The following is a 23,343-nucleotide window of genomic DNA, read 5'->3' as shown; positions in this document are numbered from 1 at the left end:
TTAGAAGGGAAAAACATCTCCAAGATGCCAATCAATGAAAACTTCAGTTGGAAGGGAAGCTAATAAATCAGATGATTAGAGGTCAAAATGTGCTATCCTGGCCTAATACTAGAATTCCAAGGACCAATTTCTGCTGATGAGCTCTATGCTTACCCAGCAACAATAGGCTTTTCTAGCCAGAAAGACATACTTATAAGAATATATTCAATTTCAATATACAAATCATGATTAGTTACCATGAAGTCTTCCAGCTCTTTCCATGGCTGCAAATGGCACACCTAAGCCCACCACCATGCCAACTCAAGTACATGAACACCTACTAGGGTGCACTCCCTGAGGGGCACTGAGTCAAACACAGGCTTGCAATCAGGGCTGATTGCCTGGTGAGGAAAAAGACATAAGTACAGATAAATCTAATTTAACACAGCTTCTGGAAATTCTATATACAGCTTCAGAGTGCTCTGGAAGCAAAACGACAGGAGGAAAGACATTTTTGGAAGAAGGCTTCATGAAAAGAATGACTCTCCTCCCAGGCATTGAAGGAGAGAGGAGTTTCAGCCGACCAGGATGGGGGGAATGTGGATTCCAGAAGAAGCGAGCTTGGAAGCTAAGGCATGCTGGGGAGAGCCTGGGCCAGGACAGGTGTAAGGGGGGAGGGGTCAGGCAAAAGGTCTTGGGAGGGGAAAGTTAAGGTGTTGAATGCATCTTTAAAGAGAGTGATTTTATTCTGTATGCCTCAGCAGGGAATCTTGAAGATTTTTAACCAAAGAAGCCATGGGAATGGGTCTTGAAGATTTCTCTGAGAACACTGTATATTCTCTCTGAATATTTTGTGTGGGTTTTATACCAGTTACAAGGTGGAGCTTGGCATTTCTGAGCTTACAGTCTGTATTTCCAGAAGACAATGGGTTGGGCTTCCCTTTGTTCACTGTTGGTCCCTCATGTCCATCATGAGGACGCTGCTCTTCAAGCCTTAGAGTGCCCCTCGTCAGCCCTCTTGTGTTCCCTGAGGCTGGTGTCACCTCCCATGAATGCCTCAGCCCACTCTGACCTGGTCTCCATCCCCGTTATCTCTCTGTTCCACATAGAATCACCAGATGTTAAATCCCCTGAACCTGCCTTGGTGCTCCTTTTCTTGACCCTGCAGCTCTTGTGATGTGTCTGACTGCTTCCTGAGACTCACTCCGCCTTGGCTGGCAAAATACACTCTCCCCTGGTTTGTCTCTTGCTGCCCCATCCTTCAAGGGTATACCTGTTTAAAATGGTTTGCTGCTTAAATCCTTCCTTCAATCTCATCTACTCCAGTGGCTTCGGTGATCACTAGGATGATAAATATCCTAAATATCTTTTATATCTAGCCTAGATCTTTCCCTTAAGTACCAGATACATGCATATGACTGCCTTCTGGGTCTCTCACGTAGCCACCCCATAGCTCATAGGAAACACAAATGAATATATTTTCCCCCTCTTGATCCTCTCTGAGCAGAGGTAGATGGGTACCACTCTCTGGTTGGGGGAATCAGAAGCTGGGATTTTGTCATTGCCTGGTTCTTCCACAGAGTTCGTCTCCGAGTTCTGTTAGTTCTGTCTCCGTAATATCTTGAACCCATCCTTTCTCCATTCCTTCTGCTTTAGTTCAGGCTAACAATATCTGTCACCTCCATTCCTACGACAGCCTCTAACTGATCTCATACCAGACTTGCCCATCCTAATTTATCTTCCATTTTGTAGCTGGAGTGATCCTTTGAAAACAGTATCTGATTATGTTACTCCCTTGTTTAAAATCCTTCAATGACTCTAAGTAGCCTGAGGATAAAGACTAAAGTCCTTAGTACAGCAGACAAGGCCTTCCTCCTAATGGCTAACATTTATCAGGTGCTTCGTCTGTGCCAGGCAGTAGTCTAAGCCTTACAGACTTGATGCTACCGCTCTCCAATGTAGGTCCTGTTTCTATCCCACAGTTAAAGTTGAGGAAACCAAGGCACAGAAGGGTAAGTCCCTAGCCTGAGATCACACAGCTAGTAAATTGGGAAGCCAAGATTCAAACCCAGTAAGCCTGGGTCTAGGGCCATACTCCTAGCCACTATGTTACACTGTTTCTCCTTCTCAGGGCATAGCTTCTCATTAATTCAAAAACATTTATTCAGTGCCTACATGTGCCAGAAACTGCTTGAAGTATCAGAGAAAGAGCAGTAATCAAAACAGTTCCTTCACTGCTATTGTAGATTTTTGTAACCAATTACAATAAAGATCAAAATATATGTAATCAGGAGTCTACCTGTGGAGTCATAACAAAGGCTTTTTGAAAACAAATTCAGAGACTGGATGTCAAGATAAAATAACTTTAATGATGGTAATATTTGCTTCATTTACATGGATTTCCAGAGAATAAGATTGCATTCACAATTTTTTATAGGAGTGTCCTTTGATCTGGTGAACACCAAAAATAAAGAACAAAACAAGTGTGTGTGTGAGAGGGGGATCTGTTTACACTCTAGTGAAGAAAATGAATAATAAACAAGAGTATATAGGATTAGATAAATGCTAAGAAAAAAATAAAGTGAGAAAGAAGGTAAGGAGGAGTCCGAGAACAGAGATGTATAGTTTTATGTGGAATGTCTAGGGAAGACTTGGAGGAAGTGAAGCTATCTGGGTGGTGACTCCCGCTAGGGGAAGAGCAAGTACAAAGGCCGTGAGGTAGGAATGTGCCTGGTATGTTGAAGAACAGCAAGGAGGTCAGTGTGGCTAGAACAGAATGGGGGGAGGGGAGGGAAGGAAGGAGATGGGTTCAGACAGAGGTCAGATCACGTAGGGCCCTAAAGGCGATCTTAAGGACTTGGACATTAACTCTGAGTGAGATGGGAAGCCACTGGAGGATTTTGAGCAGAGTAGTTGAGCCCATACATTGAGCATAGACTCAAGGGGAACAGGGTGGAAGCCAGTTGACCGGTTAGGGAGTTGTACCAAAAGCACAGGCGGGGGAGGATGGTGCCTGGGACTGAGTTGGTAGCAGCGGAGATGGTGAAAGTGGTCAGATTCTGGATATATTTTGAAGGCAGAGCCCACAGCATTTGCCAGTGAATTGAATGGCTGCAAGGTGTGGGGCCCCAGCATCTAGGAGGGTAGACTTGGTGTTTCTCTGCCATGGGAAAGACGTGAAACGGCATTTGGACAGGTGTTAGCAAGAGGGCAGTTGGGGACAGATCAAGTCTGCTGTGTATTAAGCATCACCATGGAGCTGCCTTGTTGCCCCTCCCCTCATGGAAATGCACATTCCCCTGCACTTCTGAGTTTTGTCCCCCTGAAACCACTCACTGTCCCAAACTGGTTTTGCTCTTTCATGTGTCCAGGGCTCTGTATCTGCCATTCCCTCTGCCAGCAAAGCTGTCACGTGATCCTTCGGTTCAGAAAGTCTTCCATGGCCCTGCTGTAATGCACTGGTGTGTCAGTCTCTTTACAATCCTTGCTTCCCCACCAGACTTGAAAACCCAGTGTCCCTCACCTTGGGGGACTCTGTTGCACCTTTTACAAGATGCAATCCATAGTGGGTGCCTAATCGGGTGGAGGAACGGGCGAGTGAGTGGGGAGATGGAGAGATGGACAGATGAGCACCCAGCACAATAAGACCAAGCTGTGTTTTGATGGCAGTGATGGGAATTCCCCTGGAACACTGCCAGGTGCGATGATCACCCCAGACCGAAATGAAAGAAACAGCAGATGTCAGGAAGTTTTTGTGTTAATCCTGGCGTGTGCGTTAGAACCCTCCAGCACAGCATCCTCCCTCCCTTCCCGCACACTCCCCACCTTCCTACCCCAGTCTGGCTCCTGGGCTGGCTCCTCTCTAGTGTCAGTGAACATATACCCTCTACTTTACACATTCAGATCTGTAGGGGAAGTTTTGGTTATAAAACCGGAAGAGTGTTTAACCCAGTGATGTGCTGTGAGCTTGCTTTCCACGGGCCTCCAGGTCCTGCCAAAACCATCAGGCCTTATTATGGAGGAAGCTGCCTCAGCCAGGCATTACTAATTTGGGCATTACTAATTCGGATGCCTATTCAGGCAAATGAGCAATGAATGTAAAGTGCTTTTGTCAGTGAATTGCAAGTGCAGACCAAGGGGGAGGGAGAGGGGTGAAGTAAAGGGAAGGTGATAGAATGTTTTGAGTTTTTGCTTCATTTCCAGAAAGGACAGTCATTGCTTCCTGGAAGCTGCACTTGGCAACCGGCACGGAGAATGGGAAAGATTTATTTCCTTTTGCCAGAGCTCAATAATTCAGCTTGAGTATTTCAAATCGATACATTTTTTGCAAAGTTTCCAAGGGCTGCATTAAAAAAGCCACTTTGAAAAATGATCATTATGTGGCAGCCATCCTTTGAGGAGACTGGTGTGTCAGGGATGAGTTGGGTCTTCCAGACAGACACAGCCCCACTGAGAAAGGACAGCTGAGTTTGAGCTGACAGCAGGACCCATCACACCTGTGGAGGCTCCGAGCTGCCAGCGTCCTTGTGTCATGGGGCACTCTCTGAGATGAGCAGCCGACTCTCTCCACCTAGGGCTTGTTTGGGAAATCTGTGACTAACACCTAGCTCCCTATTTCTTTGAGCTACAGTTTGTCACTGAGCATGGGAGGGACTCAACTGGGGAGATCTTCACCATGATCTGGGATTACTGAGCTGTCTAGTATACCGGCTGAGTCAGTCAAACGTTTGTGATTTTTTCTTTTTTTTTTAAATTCCGGAGCTCTGACATCTGTCAGTCTGGATTTCTTGTGATGGCAAGTGTGGCAGGTTGGGCAGTCGTGAAAGGTTGGGTGTCTTATTGCTGTTGTCACTGCTGTTGTTTTCATCTCTGCTAAACGTTTCTTCCATTTGGAAGTTTTATGTTCACTGGAGTAGTTCTTCGATCCTTTCAGTGGAAGAAGCCATGCTAAGGTCATGATCTTGGGGTCGTGAAATTGAGCCCCACATTGGGCTCCATGCTTGGTGAGGTGTCTGCTCAGGATTTTCTCTCTCCCTCTCCTTCTGTTCCTCCCCACCAAACTAATTTTAAAAAGAAGAAAGAAAAGAAAGGAAAGAAAGAAGCTATGTATTCCCCTCCCTTGACATCCGTTGCCCCTGGAGGCTGTAGTCATTTGATTGTGTCTCTGGACACTGTCTCTGTGCTTCCTGCACTTTGGGTTGTAACTCGCTTTGGTGTGGCCAGAGACCCCTCAGAGTAATGATCACACTCCTTTCACTTCTGCAAAACCCAGCAAAAGTTCATCAGGAATGTAAGAAGGCTGATGCTCTCTTTTATGAGATACCAGAAGGATGCTGTCCTGGCAGACCCAAAGTATTCTGGGACAGAGTCTGGGAAGGTGGCCTGGGCAGCTGTGTAAGTGTCAATCTTCCAGAACCCACAGGTGGGAGCAGAGCAACTTGATAGCCCAGCCAAAGCCCATGGTCAAGGGCAAAACCAGCAACAGGCTATCCCATGATCCGGTGGGGTTTTTGATGGAGAAGCCCAGAGCAGCCAAGAAGTGCGCCCTGGAAATTGGGGAAGGTGAGTTGGAGAGAAAAAGCTGAAAGTGAGGATCCTTTCACTGCCTCCAAGAGCAGGGAGTGCTCACAGCCTGGGGCGAGGCTTTGAAGGGTCTGGAACGCTGTAGTCCTGTAGTCGCTGTGAACTCAGACACTAACTTGCCAGGTCCTCCTTCCAGGACCACCCCACACTGAGAGGCCACGGGAGGGAGAGCAAGTTGAATCAGAGAGGAACGAGAGCAGCTGCGGGAAGAAAGGTCCCCAAAAGGAGACAGAATGGGGAAATTTCCACCAGCAAGCTGCCATATATTTGAGCTCTACGTCAACACAATAGAAGAGAGAGCTTTGTAAGGTTGGAACACACCTGTTCTAAAAGTTTGGGAAAACCAGTTTCACAGGGAAACGAGCCACAGAGAAGTAGTGAGGTCAGAGCCCACACAAGGTTTTTATAAGGTAAAGTAGGAAGCAGAACAGCACTCAGAAAGGAAGCATGCCAAAGAGACGTGGCTTCAGAACCATTCAGAGCTGTCACCTGCCATCCGAATGAGCTAAAAGTCATTAGGAAAATGATATAAAATATGGAGGGGAAAACAATATAAATCAGAATTAGGAACATTTAAAAATGAAATGCCAGAACTCAGGAAACTAAATGAAAGAAAAACCGCTTCAGAAATGAAGAGCAAACTAGCAGGAATACAAGACGAATATATACAAAAGGTAATGTTTAAGAGAAACAGAAGGTGGGAGACTGGAAAGCTGTTGAGATACAAAAGAAATAAAGTGATTTTTGAGAATTCAAGAGAAAGTGACAAAATTTGGAAGAGAGGCAAGGAAACTTCAACATGTGGGCAATAGGAGCCTGTGAGGAAGGAAACGAAGCCGGCTCCTGTCTGCATAACTCCGGTGTCTGCCTCTGTGTTCACGTGGCCTTCTCTTCTGTGCCACTCCCCTGTGTTCTCTCATCAGGACACTTGTCATTAGATGAGGTCCCACCCGAATAATCCAGGATGATCTCATCTCAAGATCCTTAACTCAATTACATCTGCAAAGGTCTTTTTAAAAATAAGGTCACATTAGCAGGTTCCAGGCATTATGACACGGACATATCTTTTGAGGGGCCACCACTGAGCCCCCTAGAGTTGCTGTGCTAGTAGGCAACAGAAACAGGATTTGAATTTTATCTTATCATAAAGTGGCTAAAGGCAAAATTTAACGTTTCCAGCAAATTAGCAATTCTTGCCAAGAAGCCAACGCAGACAGCATGCTTTATAAATAGCAGGACAATGGGAGGTCAGCCTACCGCCCACCTGGAGGCCTCACCTGGCAGCCTCACCTGGCCCACACTCTGCCCAGCCTCAGGGAAGCATCTGTGCACTGTGTGAATTAACATTACCTGTGCCATCAGAGATGTGCTACTCATCCTGTTCAGCTGTTTTTCAGACGCTCGAGTCAAAGGGAAAACACAGGCTTAGCCCTGTCACCAGAACTCAGGACGCTCACATCTGTATTGTAAGCGCTCACCCCTTTCCTAGAGCAGAAGTGAAAGCTCCTTTGAAAGAGTCATATACATCATAAACATCTGTAGGTAAAAATGAACAAAATCTCCTTCCCTTTGAAGTCTCTACCATTCTGCCTCCTGGCTGCTCCAGACCCCTCGCTTCCATCCCCATCCTTAAACCATAAGGGTCCTCTCACTGATTCCTCTGACAAGTTCATCTGACTGCCCAGCAGAGCTAAGGTGTAAATGGATTATATTGATTTAGCGTGTTCCCTCCAGCAGCTTCCCCTTCACAGACGTCTTCCTGCCTTTCATCCCAAGGAGTGAATGATATAAAACTGCAGACAAGACAACAGAGCCAAAGAGAGGGATATTTGGCAGTGATGGAGAGTCTCCCTTTGGCCACGGAGTGTTTCTGCTATTCTGGAAAGTGGAATGGGGCTGCTTTTGCTGTGGTTTTTTTGTTGTTGTTGTTGTTTCATTTTTTCCTGACTCCCCAGTGACCATCTTAAGCCCAGAAAACTAGGGGATTAGTAACCCTCACAACTCAGATACCGGGGAATTTAACTGGTGAGAAGAAGGATCATGACACTTTTAGTGGATAAATATACGAAAGTCATTGCCCTGTGACTGTCCTCAGCAGAGAAGCAACAAGGGGAAGAGAGACGGAGAGGAGTCTGTGACACACGCATACACAGGCAAACACACAGACAAAACCCAGCTATCTTTAAAGAGAAGTTGCTTTCCCGAGTTTGGGTTTCACGCGGTATCCGCAAGACAGTTAAAATTATTTCATCCTGCCTCTGTGGCCCTGTCCCTGTGCCCCTCCTGGTGCCCATTCAGTCTCAGCTCGGGCAAGTCTGGAGAGGGCAAGTGGACCCCAGAAGGCAATCCATGGGCCTTTGAAATGCTTGGAACCACTCTCCACGGTGGCAAGGAAGAGGTGAAGGCAGAAAGAGGGAAGGATGTCCTTAAAAGAGGACATTTTCCAGGAAAGCGTTATTTTACAAGTGTGTCAATGTGTTGGGTCACTTGAACCCTGGTCAGATATGCCTTTGGAGCTGAGGATGTGTTTCCCTGAGGCCTGTGGAGCAAATTTACATTGTAGAAGTTAAACTCTTCCTTCAGGCTCCCTTCCCTCAGCGCCTCCCCTTCCCCTTTCCCCCTCCCACCTGCCCCCAGCCTCCTGTTTACCCCACAGGACTCAGTGATAATAGGGACTGTCTCCATCCTGAGAAAAGGCATCCTGCTTGTTTAAGTTTCTGTGGAATAAAGAGCACCCGGGAGGGAAGGGACCAGGCGCAGCTGAGCCACACAAAGGAAAGCCTCTCCCATGCCAGTGACAGGGCCTATCAGGCTCCTGTCCAGAATGAGAATGAGTTCTGCTCTTGTTACACTTTGCAAAGGAATGTTCTGTGGACTGTGGCCTGCACAAGAGATGATCCTGTGTGGTTTAAAAGAGCAAGAGGGTAAAGAAAGGATATGCATTCTTCTTGATTCAAGCACCCAGTAGTAGATCATCTGTGTTGTGCGGGTCATGCAAATCCAACGACATCCTTCTATTCTCTGAACCCCTCCACTTCCACTGATGATCAGAAAACCTTCCTGCACCAGCTTTTCCCAGCAGTTTTGGCTTGCCCCCTAAATCTATTTGAGGAGCATTGCAACTCTTACTGTCTATTGCCCTACATTTTTTCTGTCTTAAAAATGGACCCGTGCGCATAAATATCAGTAAAATTGAAAATAACGTGTATTTTTCTGCCCTGCGGTGTGAGAAACACTGCCCTGCCCTAAATTGCCTCTTTCCTTTAGAAAGCCATCTTTCAATCACATCTGTCCTTCAGTGGTGTCTCTCCTATCCCAGGTGCCTTATTGTTCGTAAATTAAGATAATTTGCAGTGATTAATCTTCACTAGTATGAATAAAAACTTGCAGTATGTTAGCAGTGATTTCTGAAATACCTAAAGAGGGAGCATTCCATATTTCTCAGGTGTGTGCATTTCTTAAGCCAAGTGACCCCCTAAGAGTCCCATTTCCTCATTTCGTTGCCCTATACACACACACACACTTCAGCGAGACCAGGCCACCCTTCTTGCCTCTCTTTTCTTTCCTCCCCAAGATGTCAGGAGAGATGTACATGTGTTTCTCTGCTCACACCTAAATGGGTTTTTACCTGAATTGCCAGTACCTATTGTCAGGCCCATTTGCATATGTGGGGCTGAAAAAATACTAACCTGATTCTCCAAGGGTCCCTAGATAAACTTGAGATAGTCTATAAACTGAAATCGCAGGCAAATATTTGTTTGCATGTGCCTGCGTATTTCAGAAGAGAGTCCGTAGCTCTCACGGAATTCTCAGAGGGGTCCGTTATCTCTGAAACTTAAGGAGCACAGCTCTAATCTGCGCCCTTCTCCACCATCACCACATGCTCAGTCATCTCTTCAATATACCTTTAGTTAAAATGTTGATATTTTGTTCATTGTGAATTTTTGGCATTCATTCCGATTTCTTCAATAATGCTTTGAAATATTATTCTTTTTCCGAAAATGGTACTGTCTTTCATGATTGCTAAATTGGGGGCACTGTCTAAAATTTTGCACCCAAAGTGAGTGCTGCACCTGCCTCACCCTAGTCCAGGACCTGAATGGGCTCCTGATCTGACCTTTATTCCTCCAGCCTCTCATCTGTTCCAGTCTCATCTCTACATCCCCTCCCAGCACACTGATGATGCTGGTCCCCTCCTCAGAGGCCTGTGCTGGCCCCATGGCTCCTGCCAGAGCTCTCTGCCCCCTGCAAGAACTCTCGCTTCAGTTTCCGAGGCCCGGGTGAGCTGCAGAAACTCTTTCAGTCTTTGCAACATGTCATGTTCTGGAGACATGTGGCAAAGTGCAGCTAATCTGCTACCCCGTCTCTGTCCTACCCATCCCCTCAAATGTATTCAGTGCTTCCCAGGTACCAGACAGGGTGAGAAGTCTTTCTATGGATCACCTCATTTCGACTTAAATTTGCCCAAGGAGATAAGTACTGTTCTTGTCCTTATTTGACTTCTGGGGAAACAGGCTCACAGATGTAACTTACCCAAAATCACTGAGCTAGTAGGTGACAGGACCAATTTTTGAACTAAGGACTAAGTTCAAAATTAAAAAGTTTTTGAAATAAAAACCCAGGTTTTTATCTCAAGTGTTACATGCCTATCACTGCATTGGGTTGCTGCCCAAAAGCAGAAATGGGAAGGACTCTTAATGTCATGTTTGTGAGGGTGAGTGACAGGCTGTGGGCCAGTTTTGCTGTCAACAGGTTTGCTGATAAAAACCTTTTTGTGGATAAACCTGAGGGAAAGCCAAAAAAATGCACAAGATGAAGTCTGTAAGGAAAAAATTTTTTCAAGGGAATTGAATATGACTTTGGATCTAAACATGAACAAATAGTATTCTTGCTTTTGGGATTTGGGCCAAAAGACAGAAGTAGAACCTTCTAACCTCTACTTGGATACTGAGTGCTGAGAAACACGGTAACCTTGAGGACAAGAATAGGAAATATTTTGGAACTTCTAATTCCCTAGTGACAGAATTTGTGGGCTGAAAGCAGTTTTGATCAAATAGCAACTCCAAGGTTAGAGACAGACCCAGAGAAATGAGAATGCTGGGCTTGTTGGAGTTACCTCCAAGACCAAGACCAGTGTGGGAGCCTGGAGGACCGGCTCTCAGAGAGGGAAGGGAGTCAGAAGAGGCTCCGGAAAGTGCTCTGGAAAGCAACTTGAAGGGCTCTGATGATACTTTTCCTTTGAAGGGTTATTCTAAGATAAACCCTGTCTGCCATAATTCCCTTTGCAGAGGGCAGAGGGGGCCCTCTGGACACTGCTCGAAGTTCTGGATCTACAGCTTAATCAAGACTGCCATGAGAAGTTGAGTTTATGATTGATTCTTTCTAATGCCCTTGCGTTGTTATTGTGCATTTTAGAATGCAAGGGATTTTTATAAGCAGTACCTTCTTTGACCTGATCACTGGACTGATACAGAAGACCTGGGGCTGGAGTTCTGGTCCTACGCCCACTGTGACCTTGAGAAAGTCCCTCTGCCTCTGTAAACTTCCATTCTATCAGCAAATACAATTATGCCCGCTTAACTCCCTCACACAATAGTTGTGGGGATGCCACAGGTGTGGCAGCACGTGGTAATAGTGGAGAGCTGCACAAATCTGAAGTATCCTACCTGATGAGAATAGTGTCAGGTAGGAGAGGGGTGGCAGACACAGGCTGCACAGCTGGCCCAGAGGTGGATTGGAAGGTCTTTGTACGGTCCGCCATCACTAGGGGACCATTGGGTGCCATGCGTGACGTGAAAAGCACTGAGCAATTCCCATCAGCTCCATGCTTGCACATTGTAACGCTTAACAGATGCACCTAACAATGAGCAGTTTTATCTCCCAGAAGGTAGAATGATAAGAGGCACTACGAATTTGGACTCAGGTCTGACAAATAAGCAAGAATCGGTTGGCAGAGTAGAAATGATGGGAACCTCTGAGGAGAATGAAAATATCATCTTAGAACTGGAAAAGAGAAATGGAAGACATGATCAGATGTACTTTCAGATTTTGAGGGGAAAAGTACCTGTGGTCTCATGTTCCACAGTGCTCATGCACAAGTCCAAAGAGTCAGGGTACCTGGGTGGCTTAGTCAGTTAAGCGTTGAATCTTGATTTTGGCTCAGGTCATGATCTCAGGGTGGTGAGTTCGATCCTCACATTGGGCTCCACATTTAGCTGGGAGCTTGCTTGAGATTCTCCCTCTCTCTGCCTCACCCCCCACTCACATGTACTCCATCTCTGAAATAAATAAATAAATCTTATAAAAAGAGAAAGGAAATGAACCTCTGACGTGTGAGCTCCACAGGGCACTTACTGGGACAAGACAGGAGGAAGGCAGGTGAAGAAACTGATGAGGCTGTACTGGGGATGTTCTCTGGGGAGCTCAGATTTTATTTTATTTTATTTTATTTTATTTTATTTTATTTTATTTTATTTTATTTTATTTTATTTTATTTTATTTTTTTGAGCTCAGATTTTAAATAGGCTTTTTAAAATATAAAAGTAATACATGCTTAATGTAAAGAATTGGGAAATTTAAAAAATGAGAAAGGACAAGAAGCATCGCCTATAATTCTATGGAGTGGCAGTTGCCATTAATATTTTTATGTTTCCTGGTAATATTTTTCTGTGCGTTGTTTGAGACTACCACACATAGGTACACGTGCTATTTAGTTTTCTACCATATGAATAGGGACTCTTTACAAATGTTCTGTGACTGGCTGCATAATTTTCTTTCAGAGATGTTGTCCATGGTTTACTTAACTAGTCCTGTTGACTAGGTTTCCAGCTTCCTGCTAGTAAAAATAGCACTGCAATGAACATCTTTGTGCGTCAACGACTTCTCTGTATCCTAAATTACTTTTTTAAGGTAGATTCTTAAGTGCTCACAACAGTTAAGATTTACAGGGCTCTGAAATTACCACCAAGTTGTTTACCAGAAAGATCATGCCAGTTTATTTTACCCACTTTTTTTGTGTGTACCAGCCTAATGAGCTCAAATTTTAAAAAGATGTCTGTGGTAGATAGAAGAAAAACTTACTGAAAAGGAAAACGTAGAGCCATGTTTAAATTTAGAAGACTAAAACTAAGTGAGCTGAAAACTATAGAAGCTGTTTAAGAAAACAATGAGTGTTGTGGGTGGTTTAAGAATTAGGACAGTAGGAGTACCTGGATGGCTCAGTGGTTGAGCATCAGCCTTTGGCTCAAGTCGTGACGGTGGGATCCTAGGATAGAGTCCCACATCAGGCTCCCCATAGGGAGCCTGCTTCTCCCTCTGCCTGTGTCTCTGCCTCTCTCTGTGTGTCATAAATAAATAAATAAATAAATAAATAAATAAATAAATAAATAAATAAATAAATAAAATCTTTTTTTACAAAAGAATTAGGACGGTTTTGGGGCACCTGGGTGGCTCAGTGGATTGAACATCCAACTCTTGGTTTCAGCTCAGGTTTTGAGCCCGTATTCATGCTCTGTGCTCAGCAAGGAGCCTGCTTGAGATTCTCTGTCTCCTTCTGCTCTGCCCTTCCCTCCCTCTGTTCTCTTTCTCTCTCAAATAAATAAATAAATCCTAAGGGGGAAAAAAAAGAGAACAATATCAGCACACTCATTGGGTCGCAGGGAGTGACATTAACAAGTTGGCAAAAAGAAAACACAACTGTTCAACTTCTCTCTTTCTTCTTTCTCTTCCATCAAGGAGAATGATTGTCAGACTGAAACGAGTATTGCAAACATTGACATAAGGGAATTAAAGCCCAAGATGGGCGAATTGATGTAAAAATGAATCTGAGTTGTTCTAAATAAATTCAAGGCTCTTGGCCCCGACAGATGACATACGGGAATGCAGAATGTACAAGGGTGAGCTCACTGTCTGCCACCCTAGTGATCCCGGAGGGTTGTAGGAAATGGAAGAGGTACTAAAAGAAAGAACCACTATTGACCTGATGTCCATAATAGAGAAGGGAAAAAAAGTGCATGTCCACACTAAAAATGGCTAGCAGGATATAACTTCCAGATGAAATTTGGGACAGATTTTGAAACATACATGTTGCGAGCACTTAGTAAATAAGTCACCCCTTCAGAGCCAAGCACCCGCTCCTTCTCTTCTTCCTCTAGCCTCTTTGATGAGTCTGTAATTACATATTTATGGACATGAAAACAGCATTACACTGAATTTTAGATGGTGCCTTTTTGGCTGAGCTTGAAAAATGTACCAACTACCAGAGTAGATACATGGATTGATTGTTGAGCACTGGTACCCAAAAGGACCAATAACTTGATCAGGATACATCTGCAAGGAGGTGGCTGGTGTGTCACCAGAGCACTCCCATCTCAGCCCTCACCTAATCATCATTTTGTCAGGAACCCGTTGAGGTGGAGGATGCTTATCAAAGCTGCAGATGACATGAAGCAGTGAAGTATAGTTGTTACTAGAGATAGAGCAAAGTCTAGAGAACTGTAGCACGCTGGAATTATGGCAAAAAAGAACAAGATGAAATCTAATACTGATTGACATATATTCATACAGTTGGGTTCCAAACACCAGCTATGTATGTGCAGGGTAAAAATGATAACACTCGTGAGCGGAGCTATTTTTTATTAGATGTTTGTTGTACTCCACATACTGCCATCCTATGTATTTTATATTATTATCATTTGTATAATCTTACTCTATATTAGCTTTATGGCATCTTCACATCTGATAAGTACATTGTCTATGATTCAGTGGTCCTTACGCATGGGTTGAAAATTGTCCCCATTTTTCAGTGGAGGTTAAGTGAGATACAGAGAGGTTCAGTAACTTGTCTAAGATCCTACAGCTGGGAAATCATTTCAGTGCTGGCACTCAGTGCCTGCAAGGGTATCCACTGTGGAAATTCACACAACCATTGAAACTGTTCTCTCGCTCTTTTTTAAATCAGGAGTTTAGTTTGATGTCCTGCCAAAACACCAGATAAGCTTAGACAGAGAGATAGGTGGTTAATAATATGGACTTTGGGCCAAGCCAGCTGGCTTGGCCATTTCCTGGCTGCGTGACTTTGGCTGAGTCAAGTTAACTTCCCTATACTCCAGTTTTCTCCTCTGTAAGTAGGGATAGTGATTGTTTCTATCATATAGTATTGCTCTGGGGATTACAGGAGTCTGTACAGAGAGCGCTGAGAACAGTGCCTGGCACACAGTGAGCTCTCGTAAGGATTCGCGGTTATCGTGAGGGACTTGGCAAGCAGCATGGTGGCAGAGTTCTAAGAGTTGGGACTGTGGAGCCAGACCACCTGGGTTTGGATCCTAGCACCACCGTGCCCAGTTATGTGTGCCACATTTTTTTGCTCATCTATAAAATGAGAATAAGAATCTTCGTAGAAAATACTCAGTCTACATGCCCAAGAATTATTAGCTACTACTGTCCATAGAAGTATATTGTCCAAAGAAAGAAAAGTTCCAATCCTGCTCCTGGTACTGTGTTTAGGGGTGAGAGCTAAGGAGGCTCCCTGGAAGTGGGGGTGGGTTGGTGAGGGTCTAAATACTGCAGTAGAGAAATTATGTTTGTACCAATTAAGGATGCTTAATCTGAAGGCAAGATGACTAAGCAAGGAAGTGATAACTTTCCTCATTTGTGTCAAGGGTTACAGAATCGTTCTGTATCATTTAATCAAGTTATGACACAGCATGAGATGCTGGAAACAGAGAACCTGGGCCAGCTTCATCTTCAGCCTCTTAACTTTTCCTGGCTTTCATTTCCTAATGAGTAAGATGGGTGGGAGTTGGGCCAGATCATCTCTGGGGTATCTTCTTCTCTTTTATAGTTCTATTCAGTAAGCCACAGAATCTGCATCAAAATCCCACTTACACAGAAAGTTTGGGACAAAGGATGTGTTTGGGGATGCCTGGGTGGCTCAGTGGTTGAATGTCTGCTTTCAGCTCCTGGCATGATCCTGGGGTCCTGGGATCAAGTCCCACATCAGGCTTCTCCCTCTGTCTGTGTCTCTGCCTCTCTCTGTGTGTGTCTCTCATGAATAAATAAATAAAATCTTTTTTTTTTTAAAGGATGTGTTTGATGAATATATACTATAGTAAAAGAGCTTGAACTGAGTATTGTTCAAACCAGTGCCATCACCTCATGACTCTGAGCCCTGTTTCCTCCTCTGTTAAACTGAAATGAAAACATGATGGATTTCACAGAGATTTTGTGAGAATTACATGAGATCATACATGTGAAAGCACCTTGTCAAAATGTTATGTTTATTATTGCCTTAGCCAGTTTAGAACTTTTCCAAGAATCGGATTCTAATAAAACACTCTTAAGCACCATACTTGACTTAAAATAACTTAATCTATTTTCCGAGACTCAGAAGATCATTCAGGAAGTTACAAAATCTCAGAGTCATCTTGGTGAGCAGGGAGTAGTTTGATAGAAAAAAGGTCCTGGCTATTTGTAGGTTTTGGTCTTTAGGATTCAGATGAAGTGGGAGTGTGTTGACTATGTTAATAACAACTCAGAAAGGAATAGAGATCACATAGCCTAAGCCCCTCGTTTTACAGATAAAACCACTGAGCCAAAATCAGCTGTTAACTAATGGGAGCTCTGGGAGTAAAATCCAGGTTCCTGACTGACTCCGAGCACATTTTTCATTGTTGTCTAAACATAACTCAGAAGGTTTGAAATGAGCCTAAGAATGTGCTGATGAAAGTGGCTGCTCCTTTGAACATGGAATTGAAAAAATATTAGAAGCAAATTTAAGGGTCTCAGTGTGTCAATGAAGGGTATGGCACCATGAACTTCACTTGACCTACTTGGAAAAAAAAAAAAAAAAAAAAAAACCACAGTGGAGTTCTTAGGAATTTTCTTAATCATAGCAGTTCAGTTTTTCTGAACGAAATTCTCAAATATGTTCTGAAATGAATTCACATTAAAAATGCAGGTCTTAGTATGACTTTCATGGGCTTATTATGTGCAGAGGGAGTAGTGTAACAGAGGTACAAAAGAGGTACTAATGATTAGGAACCTCTGTATTGGGATCCCTGGGTGGTGCAGCGGTTTGGCGCCTGCCTTTGGCCCAGGGCGTGATCCTGGAGACCCGGGATCGAATCCCACATCGGGCTCCCGGTGCATGGAGCCTGCTTCTCCCTCTGCCTGTGTCTCTGCCTCTCTCTCTTTCTCTCTGTGTGACTATCATAAATAAATAAAAAATTAAAAAAAAAAAAAGGAACCTCTGTATTATTCAACTTTGTAGAGTTAAAGTCTCAAGAGGTAACTATAAAACCAGTTCTGTATTATATGTTCTCCCTCATTTTGCCTGGTTGCAGCTTCTGTGACATTAGCAGCCGTGAGCCAGGCCAAGTCTCAAGACTGGTACCTAGGAGCAGTGAGTAGCCAGTGAGAGTGACACTTTATTCCTAGATGTGTTCAAAGCAGAGTGCCACCTACACCTCCTTCCTCTTCCCATTTATAAATCTACTTCTCCAGGGATATACAGATTTTTTGCTCTATTTTTAGTCTGTTGATAACTTGAGAAAGCTTCCAAGAATCAAAGTCTAGGAGGGGGAGGATTCAATTCATGCAGTCTTTTCTGAATCCCTAATAGATGGCTGAAAATCAATTGGAATTCTGACTCTAGGGGGGGAAATGCATGTGTAAGCCATGTGTGATGGGTAAAAGCACAGACTCTGCAACCAGACTGCCTGGGTTTGAATCTCAGCCCTTCTTGTTACTGTGGCCATGTGACCTTGGGCAAATCCCTTCGATGCACTGAGCCCGAGTTCTCTGACCCGAACCACTATCTCGTGTGGCTGCTGTGAGCATACAGTTAAATGAACTTATATATATAAAGTGCTTACAAGAGTGCTAGATGTAGATGTGCTTAATAAATGACTATTAAGTAAATTAAGTGGTCCTAATTAGAATTGTCTCTGGGTCCAAGACTATTCCACTTAGATACTATAACTCCCAGGCCTTAGGCTGTTAGGTTTGAGGAACAGGGGCTTCTTTTTCCTCAGTCATTCTAGTGAATTAAAGAGAAAGCAGCAGTAGGACTTGACTTTGAACACCAGAACTTATCAAGCCTCTTTCCAGAAGCTCGGTAAATGTATCTACCTTCTCTTTATGCCAAGGGAAGAGTAGTGACTCCGATCAGTGTATTTATTGAGTGGACTCGAGCAGGTAGCTTGGTCTGGCAAGGTCACTTTTGTGAAACTGCTAGGATTACCATGGTATTTCCCTGGCCTGACAGTGACTTGATGGCTCCCTTTTGCACACAGCCCAGAGCATTCATGTTGGTTTCCCAGGAGGGGCTTTCTGCAGTGGTTCTGCTTGCTTCAGGGACAGGGCTGTGGGAGAAATTAATGGGAAGTGAAAAGAGAAACTGTCGCTCTTCACCAGCAGGGCTGTTGGGAGTGTGTGACTCTTCTTGTATTTAGGGAAAAGATTACTCATGAGTATTTTCTTCCATAGAATATAAAGAACCTCAAATTACTACTTGTGGCCCCCACCCCCTTGTCACCCGCCTCCCTCTGGTTCAGTGAATCCTCTGCAGACACTTCAGCATTTTACTCTCATTTCCCCTCCCAAGTGGGATTCGGTTCTGTATTTGCTCCAGCACTCACACTTCCAATCAGCTACCCCATCGTTTTTCCTGTTTCTGACTGAGCATCATCTGCCCTGTGGCCCACCTACCACCAGGATCTTTTCTAGGCCAAGGTTGACTGGCCCCTTACACTTGGCACCCAATATCTGGGCTGTCCCCATGCTGTCTGTGTGAAGGAGAGGAAGGAAAAAGCTCCTAATGACAAATCACTAATCATTCTGCTGTTCCTGTTCAAAGGGGACATCACTGACAATAGGAAGTAAACGTGAAGGTTTTTTGCCAGTTCAAAAGTTGAGATTTTCCAGAGCCATCCTTAGGCCCACTCCTGTTTCATTGTGATTCCAGATATGTGTTTTCAAGGTCATTGGAAAGAGTGGGAGCATCTTCTGTATCCGAGGACCATTTTTAATAGTCATTACTTCTTGGCACAGTTAAGAGTCAAAAACAAAACCTTGAGTTCCTTAGTGGCTGTGTGTTATTCTCAGTCACAGAGCAGTAGCATACTACACATTCTTATTTTAGATGCCACTATTTTTCCATGTAAAATTATTAAACATAAAAATCAAGAGAAAGGGCTCTTAAATGTCCATCTCTGATTATGCCAGGGCCCGTAGTTCTTTCTTGGTGACCTGCACGATAGACTACTTTAGAGAAGACTTCCCCAGAGCTCAAGGAAGCCAGCTACTATTCTTCAAAACTAGACTTTGCAAAGAAGCCACCTGGAAGGCAGAGCCAATATCATGCCCAGAGGCCCTGGACTTTCTCCAAGGGATCTGAGCTGTTCATTCCTGGTCCACTAGGGAGGAAAAGCAGCCCATCCAAGTAGACCAGTCCGTTCTTTATTATGCCTAATGATGAAAAGGTGACTGTTTCCAGGATCCAGCTGAAGGGCACTTTTATAGCATGCTCATGGAGTCTCCTTAGCAAGTTTAAGTAACTTGCTGGAGAGACTGAAGCTAATTCTTAGCAAATCCTGATCCCATGGTATTTAAACTATTAGTTCATGCAATACAGTTTAGAGAAAAAAGCTCTATTAAGCATCTAGCTTCTTCCAACCCAGCAGTTCTCATTCTGGTCTCAGGACTGCTTTCAATTCTTAAGAATTATCGAAGATCCCAGAGAGCTTCACTCATGGATTATATCTATCTATATTTACCATATCGGAAATTAAAACAGAATTTTTTTTTAGATTAAAACAGAATTTAAAAAATACCTAACTTGCTGAAAAATAATAAGCTGAGCTTATATTAGCATTAAGTATATATTTATGAATATGACTTCCAAAACAATTAGTGAGAAAAGTGGCATTGCTTTAAAGGTTTGCAAGTCTCTTTTATGTCTGGCTTCATAGAAGATGTCTGGATTCTCCTATCTGCTGCACTATCACATTATGTACCTTCTAGGAAACTCCACTATATACTCCCGATTAAATGAGAGTGAAAAATGGTAAACTCTTAATATTGCTATGAAAAGAGTTTTGACTTCATAGACACCCTGAAAAGGTCTTGGGAACCCTGAGTGGTCTCCAGATCACACTTTGAGAACCACTGTTCTAAACCACTTGAAGGATATATCAAAGATTTCCAGTAACAGCAAAATGAAATAAAAATATAGACTCAGTCAGGCTTCCAGAAAGATCCAGCCTGAGCTACCCTCATAACCTAAGCTGCAGCCCTCCCTCTGGCCCACTTCTGGTCCTACTCAGAGTCCAAGTACCACCCCCACCAGCAAGTTCAGACATCAAAAACTAGAATAAAAAGGCAAAAGACCTTTTATCCTTACTTTGCCCTCTTATTCCCAGAGGCTAGTCTGATAGTTTCCCAGAGGCTGAATGAATTGCTCTTCCTGGAAGAAGTTTCAGGGAACACTTCATGATTTGGCAGCTCTCGAAGGTCAAGCCCAGCTCTGGAACATTCCCACTTCAAAAAGATAGTGGGTGACAATCAGATCAGCCATGACTCTAAGGTCCCCTCTGAAGCACATTGACAATTGTCATGACTCTGAGTTCCTTGGGTGTTTCAGGCCACCGTAGAGCCAGCTTTAGGGCATACCTGGGATCGAGAGAACCTCAGGAGCTGGGCAAGAAGGGGCCAGGCAGTAACACCTCGGGACCATTAAAGACATAAAAAGGGATTTGTCTTCTCATTTTGCCTCTAAATACATACTTCATTTGGTACCGCCCTTTGGCACTGACAAATCTTGAGCTTTAACTTGGGCTTCGGAGTTGAACATAAGGGCTCTTCAGATGTGGAGACTCAATTTTATTAACCATTCGGAAAGCTTTTCCTTTTATTCCAGATGTCTAACTGACAAGACCTTTCTCTCTCTCTTTCTCTCTTTCTCCCTCCCCTTCTGCCTTGCTCTCTCACCAACAGGCTTGCAGCCAGTTTACTGGAGCAGGGATGACGTAGCCCAGTGGCTCAAGTGGGCTGAAAATGAGTTTTCTTTAAGGCCAATTGACAGCAACACATTTGAAATGAATGGCAAAGCTCTCCTGCTGCTGACCAAAGAGGACTTTCGCTACCGATCTCCTCATTCAGGTGAGAGTCTGGATCCCTGACATGCGCTCAGCTTGGAAAAAAATCTGTTAGCCATTGGTTGCTCTTTGCCACCACTCATCATGCCCAAGAAACCCCCCACAGTTGGCTACCATGAACACAAAGACAATGACTTGAGCTTAATAGAGTTGAAAGATCCTAATGACATAAATCAGTTTGAGGGGAAAAGAGGAAGAATTTTCAGATCAAGGGGAACCTTTGAAGGTTGAGAAAAGGAAACTGGTTAGGACCTACAGACACCGGAGCTTGAGGGATCTAAGTTGTGCCACTAAATCAAGAAGAAAATGCATTCTAGCCCTTCCACTCTGCCTTGCTCCTCATTCTGGAAACTTTTGGAGATGCTTAGGAGTGAGTATAGGTAGGGAACTGCCCAGGGAAAACCAAAGACGGAAGAGGAAGGGTGTGCGAGCCCTGCTAGGGTAGATGGAGTGAAAAGAAGAGGTGTGAGGAAATGGGAGATAAGAATGGGAAGAGGTGGAGACCCTAGTAGCTAAGGCAAGCTTAGAATTAAACTCAAAGGGCTTCCGGCGGCCCCCTTTGAAGTACCAAATTTTGTGCAGTATTGCATCTTGTAGCTTATGGAAATCCTGAAAAATGCAAGTGGAAGACTTCTCAGGCTCATCTAACTAGACGGTTTTGTCAGAATAAGGGCTCCTAGGACTGCATGGGAAGATTCGATTCAGTAAAGAGCTTTTGTACCTGCACAGTGTATTGCTGACACAGGTAAGACTTCAAATAGACTTTCCCATTTCATTTCTTAAACATTGTGGAGATTTAGAAGATAGTTATTTGGGAACTCCATAGGGGAAGGGGGAACTTTGGCCTCGGGTTTATGCCTCTTGAGGGGCTAGTTATTCAAATATTAGCAGGCCTCCCTCCTCTCGAGTCTCATTGGGGCCGACTTTGATGTAACTTGTCCGGCAGAGACTCTCTTCGTCTTGACCAAGGGCAAAGGTCCTGCATCAGGTCTTGGCATAGCTCCAACGACGTTCAACCCTTCCTTACTCCTGGAGGCCTGCCAGAAGTTAATAAACCAACTGTCATGAGGAACCATCGCCATCACAGGGGGTGAGATAAGAATACAGAACAGTATCTCCCCTGCTTTTCCCAATTGCAGCAGACCGTTTATATGAGGAAATGATAAAGGGAAGTTTCCCCCAGAAGTAGAGATGTTATTGAAACTTGAAAGTTTATTATCTCTGAAAAACAGATCTTTTTCAGGTTTTGCGGAGTAATGGAGCCAGACATGCCTGAAACATTTTGTCTCAAATCATTGCTTCTTTCTGTAGTCTCAGGATAAGAAAACTAGAACAATCATACCCATAAATAAAACTAACCTAAAAGGAAACTAAATAGTTCCTTTAATTTAATGCAAAAAACACTTACCTTGTCTGTTCTCAGGAAAACTCAAAGGTATACTCAAAGGGGCAAAGTCACCTCTCTGGAGGAAAAGAACTCTTCACTCTTCAGCATGTTCTAGAAAAACCATTCATGTAAGGCAAACAAGGGGAAACACAGTGATGCATATTGAGGGGATTTGACTTAGCCCTTACCCTGGCTTTCCTCTCTCAGTCTGTAAGTCCCACACCCTCCCACCCACCCCATCCTATCTTAGATACTCCTTTTTGTTGCTGATTTATTTTTCTCCCTAGTGACCTCTGTCCACTTTACTTAGAAACTAGATTCTCTCTGCTCAAAGCTGGAAGCAAAGATAGACAAAAGCCTCCCAGCCATATTGTCAGGTCTCTGCCAGAGCAGACCATATGGAAGATGGACAGGATCCTGCTGTCCAGTTAGGATTGCACCTTTGAACCTAAAGACAAAAGGAAGCTGGAGAGGAGAGAGGGCAGGGTAGGATGGAGCTTATGAAAAACAGAATAGAGTTGATTTGGAGCATGAAGGATAGATGAAAATGAGGTAGGGAGAGAACAACATTGCAGGTCACTGGAACAGCATTAGCTTAATGTATTTGGATAATGGTGAAATAATAGCCCATATGAAGAGGCAGGAGGTGGGAGGCCAGATGTAGTCACTATACTAGTCTGGTCCTGATGTGTCTAGTCCCCAGTTAGGTGGCAAAAGAAATTCATTCAGCGAGTATTCTCTGAGCAACTCCATGCTAGATGTGCAAAAGTATGGGCTCAGGAGATTTACGGATAGCAGAGGCGATTTCAGCCTGGACTGTCAAGCAAAAGCTCAAAGTATGGTCACAGAGGCAGCCTTTGAAAACTTGGAAAGACAGCCAAGATGGAGGTAAGGAAAGGTGTTAAGGAGGAACTGTAGGTCAGTTGGTGTAGAGATGGAGTTCAGAGATAACACCACACAAATTCAGTCCTCTCTTGAAAACACTGTCCATCGTCACTCATCACTCCTGCCTGACTTGTCTGCTGACCTTCTTCAGGAGAGCTTCACCTGATTCCCATCCCTGCTTCCCTAATTAGGCCCTGCTCTCTTTTCCTCCACCTGTTCCCGCCTCAGTCCACACTAGGTGCTGTCCTAGGGTATGTCCAGAGCATACCCTAATTCTGGCATGGCCCCTCACACACACACACACACACACACACACACACACACACACACACCCCATGTTTTATGTGCTTGCTT

The 23,343-nt window shown here is 44.1% G+C and overlaps 1 protein-coding gene across 5 annotated transcripts in view; it reads left to right on the top strand.

Moving 5' to 3' along the window:
• The window catches only part of ETV6 (ETS variant transcription factor 6), a 236,201-nt gene that overhangs the window by 166,923 nt on the left and 45,935 nt on the right, over positions 1 to 23,343 (top strand). For all 5 annotated transcript variants that reach the window (XR_007406572.1, XM_025455098.3, XM_025455097.3 and 2 more), the window contains one exon: positions 20,557 to 20,721. Coding sequence is in view for 4 of the 5 variants with exons in the window: in XM_025455098.3 (XP_025310883.1) it covers positions 20,557 to 20,721 (165 nt within the window). In the remaining variant the exon portion in view is untranslated. The remainder of the gene's footprint in view (positions 1 to 20,556; positions 20,722 to 23,343) is intronic.

The sequence above is a fragment of the Canis lupus genome, chromosome 27 (genome assembly GCF_003254725.2).
Source record: "Canis lupus dingo isolate Sandy chromosome 27, ASM325472v2, whole genome shotgun sequence".
Taxonomy (NCBI): Eukaryota; Metazoa; Chordata; class Mammalia; order Carnivora; family Canidae; genus Canis; species Canis lupus.
Note: the sequence above shows the minus strand (reverse complement) of the source record. Positions and strands in the feature narration are given on the sequence as shown.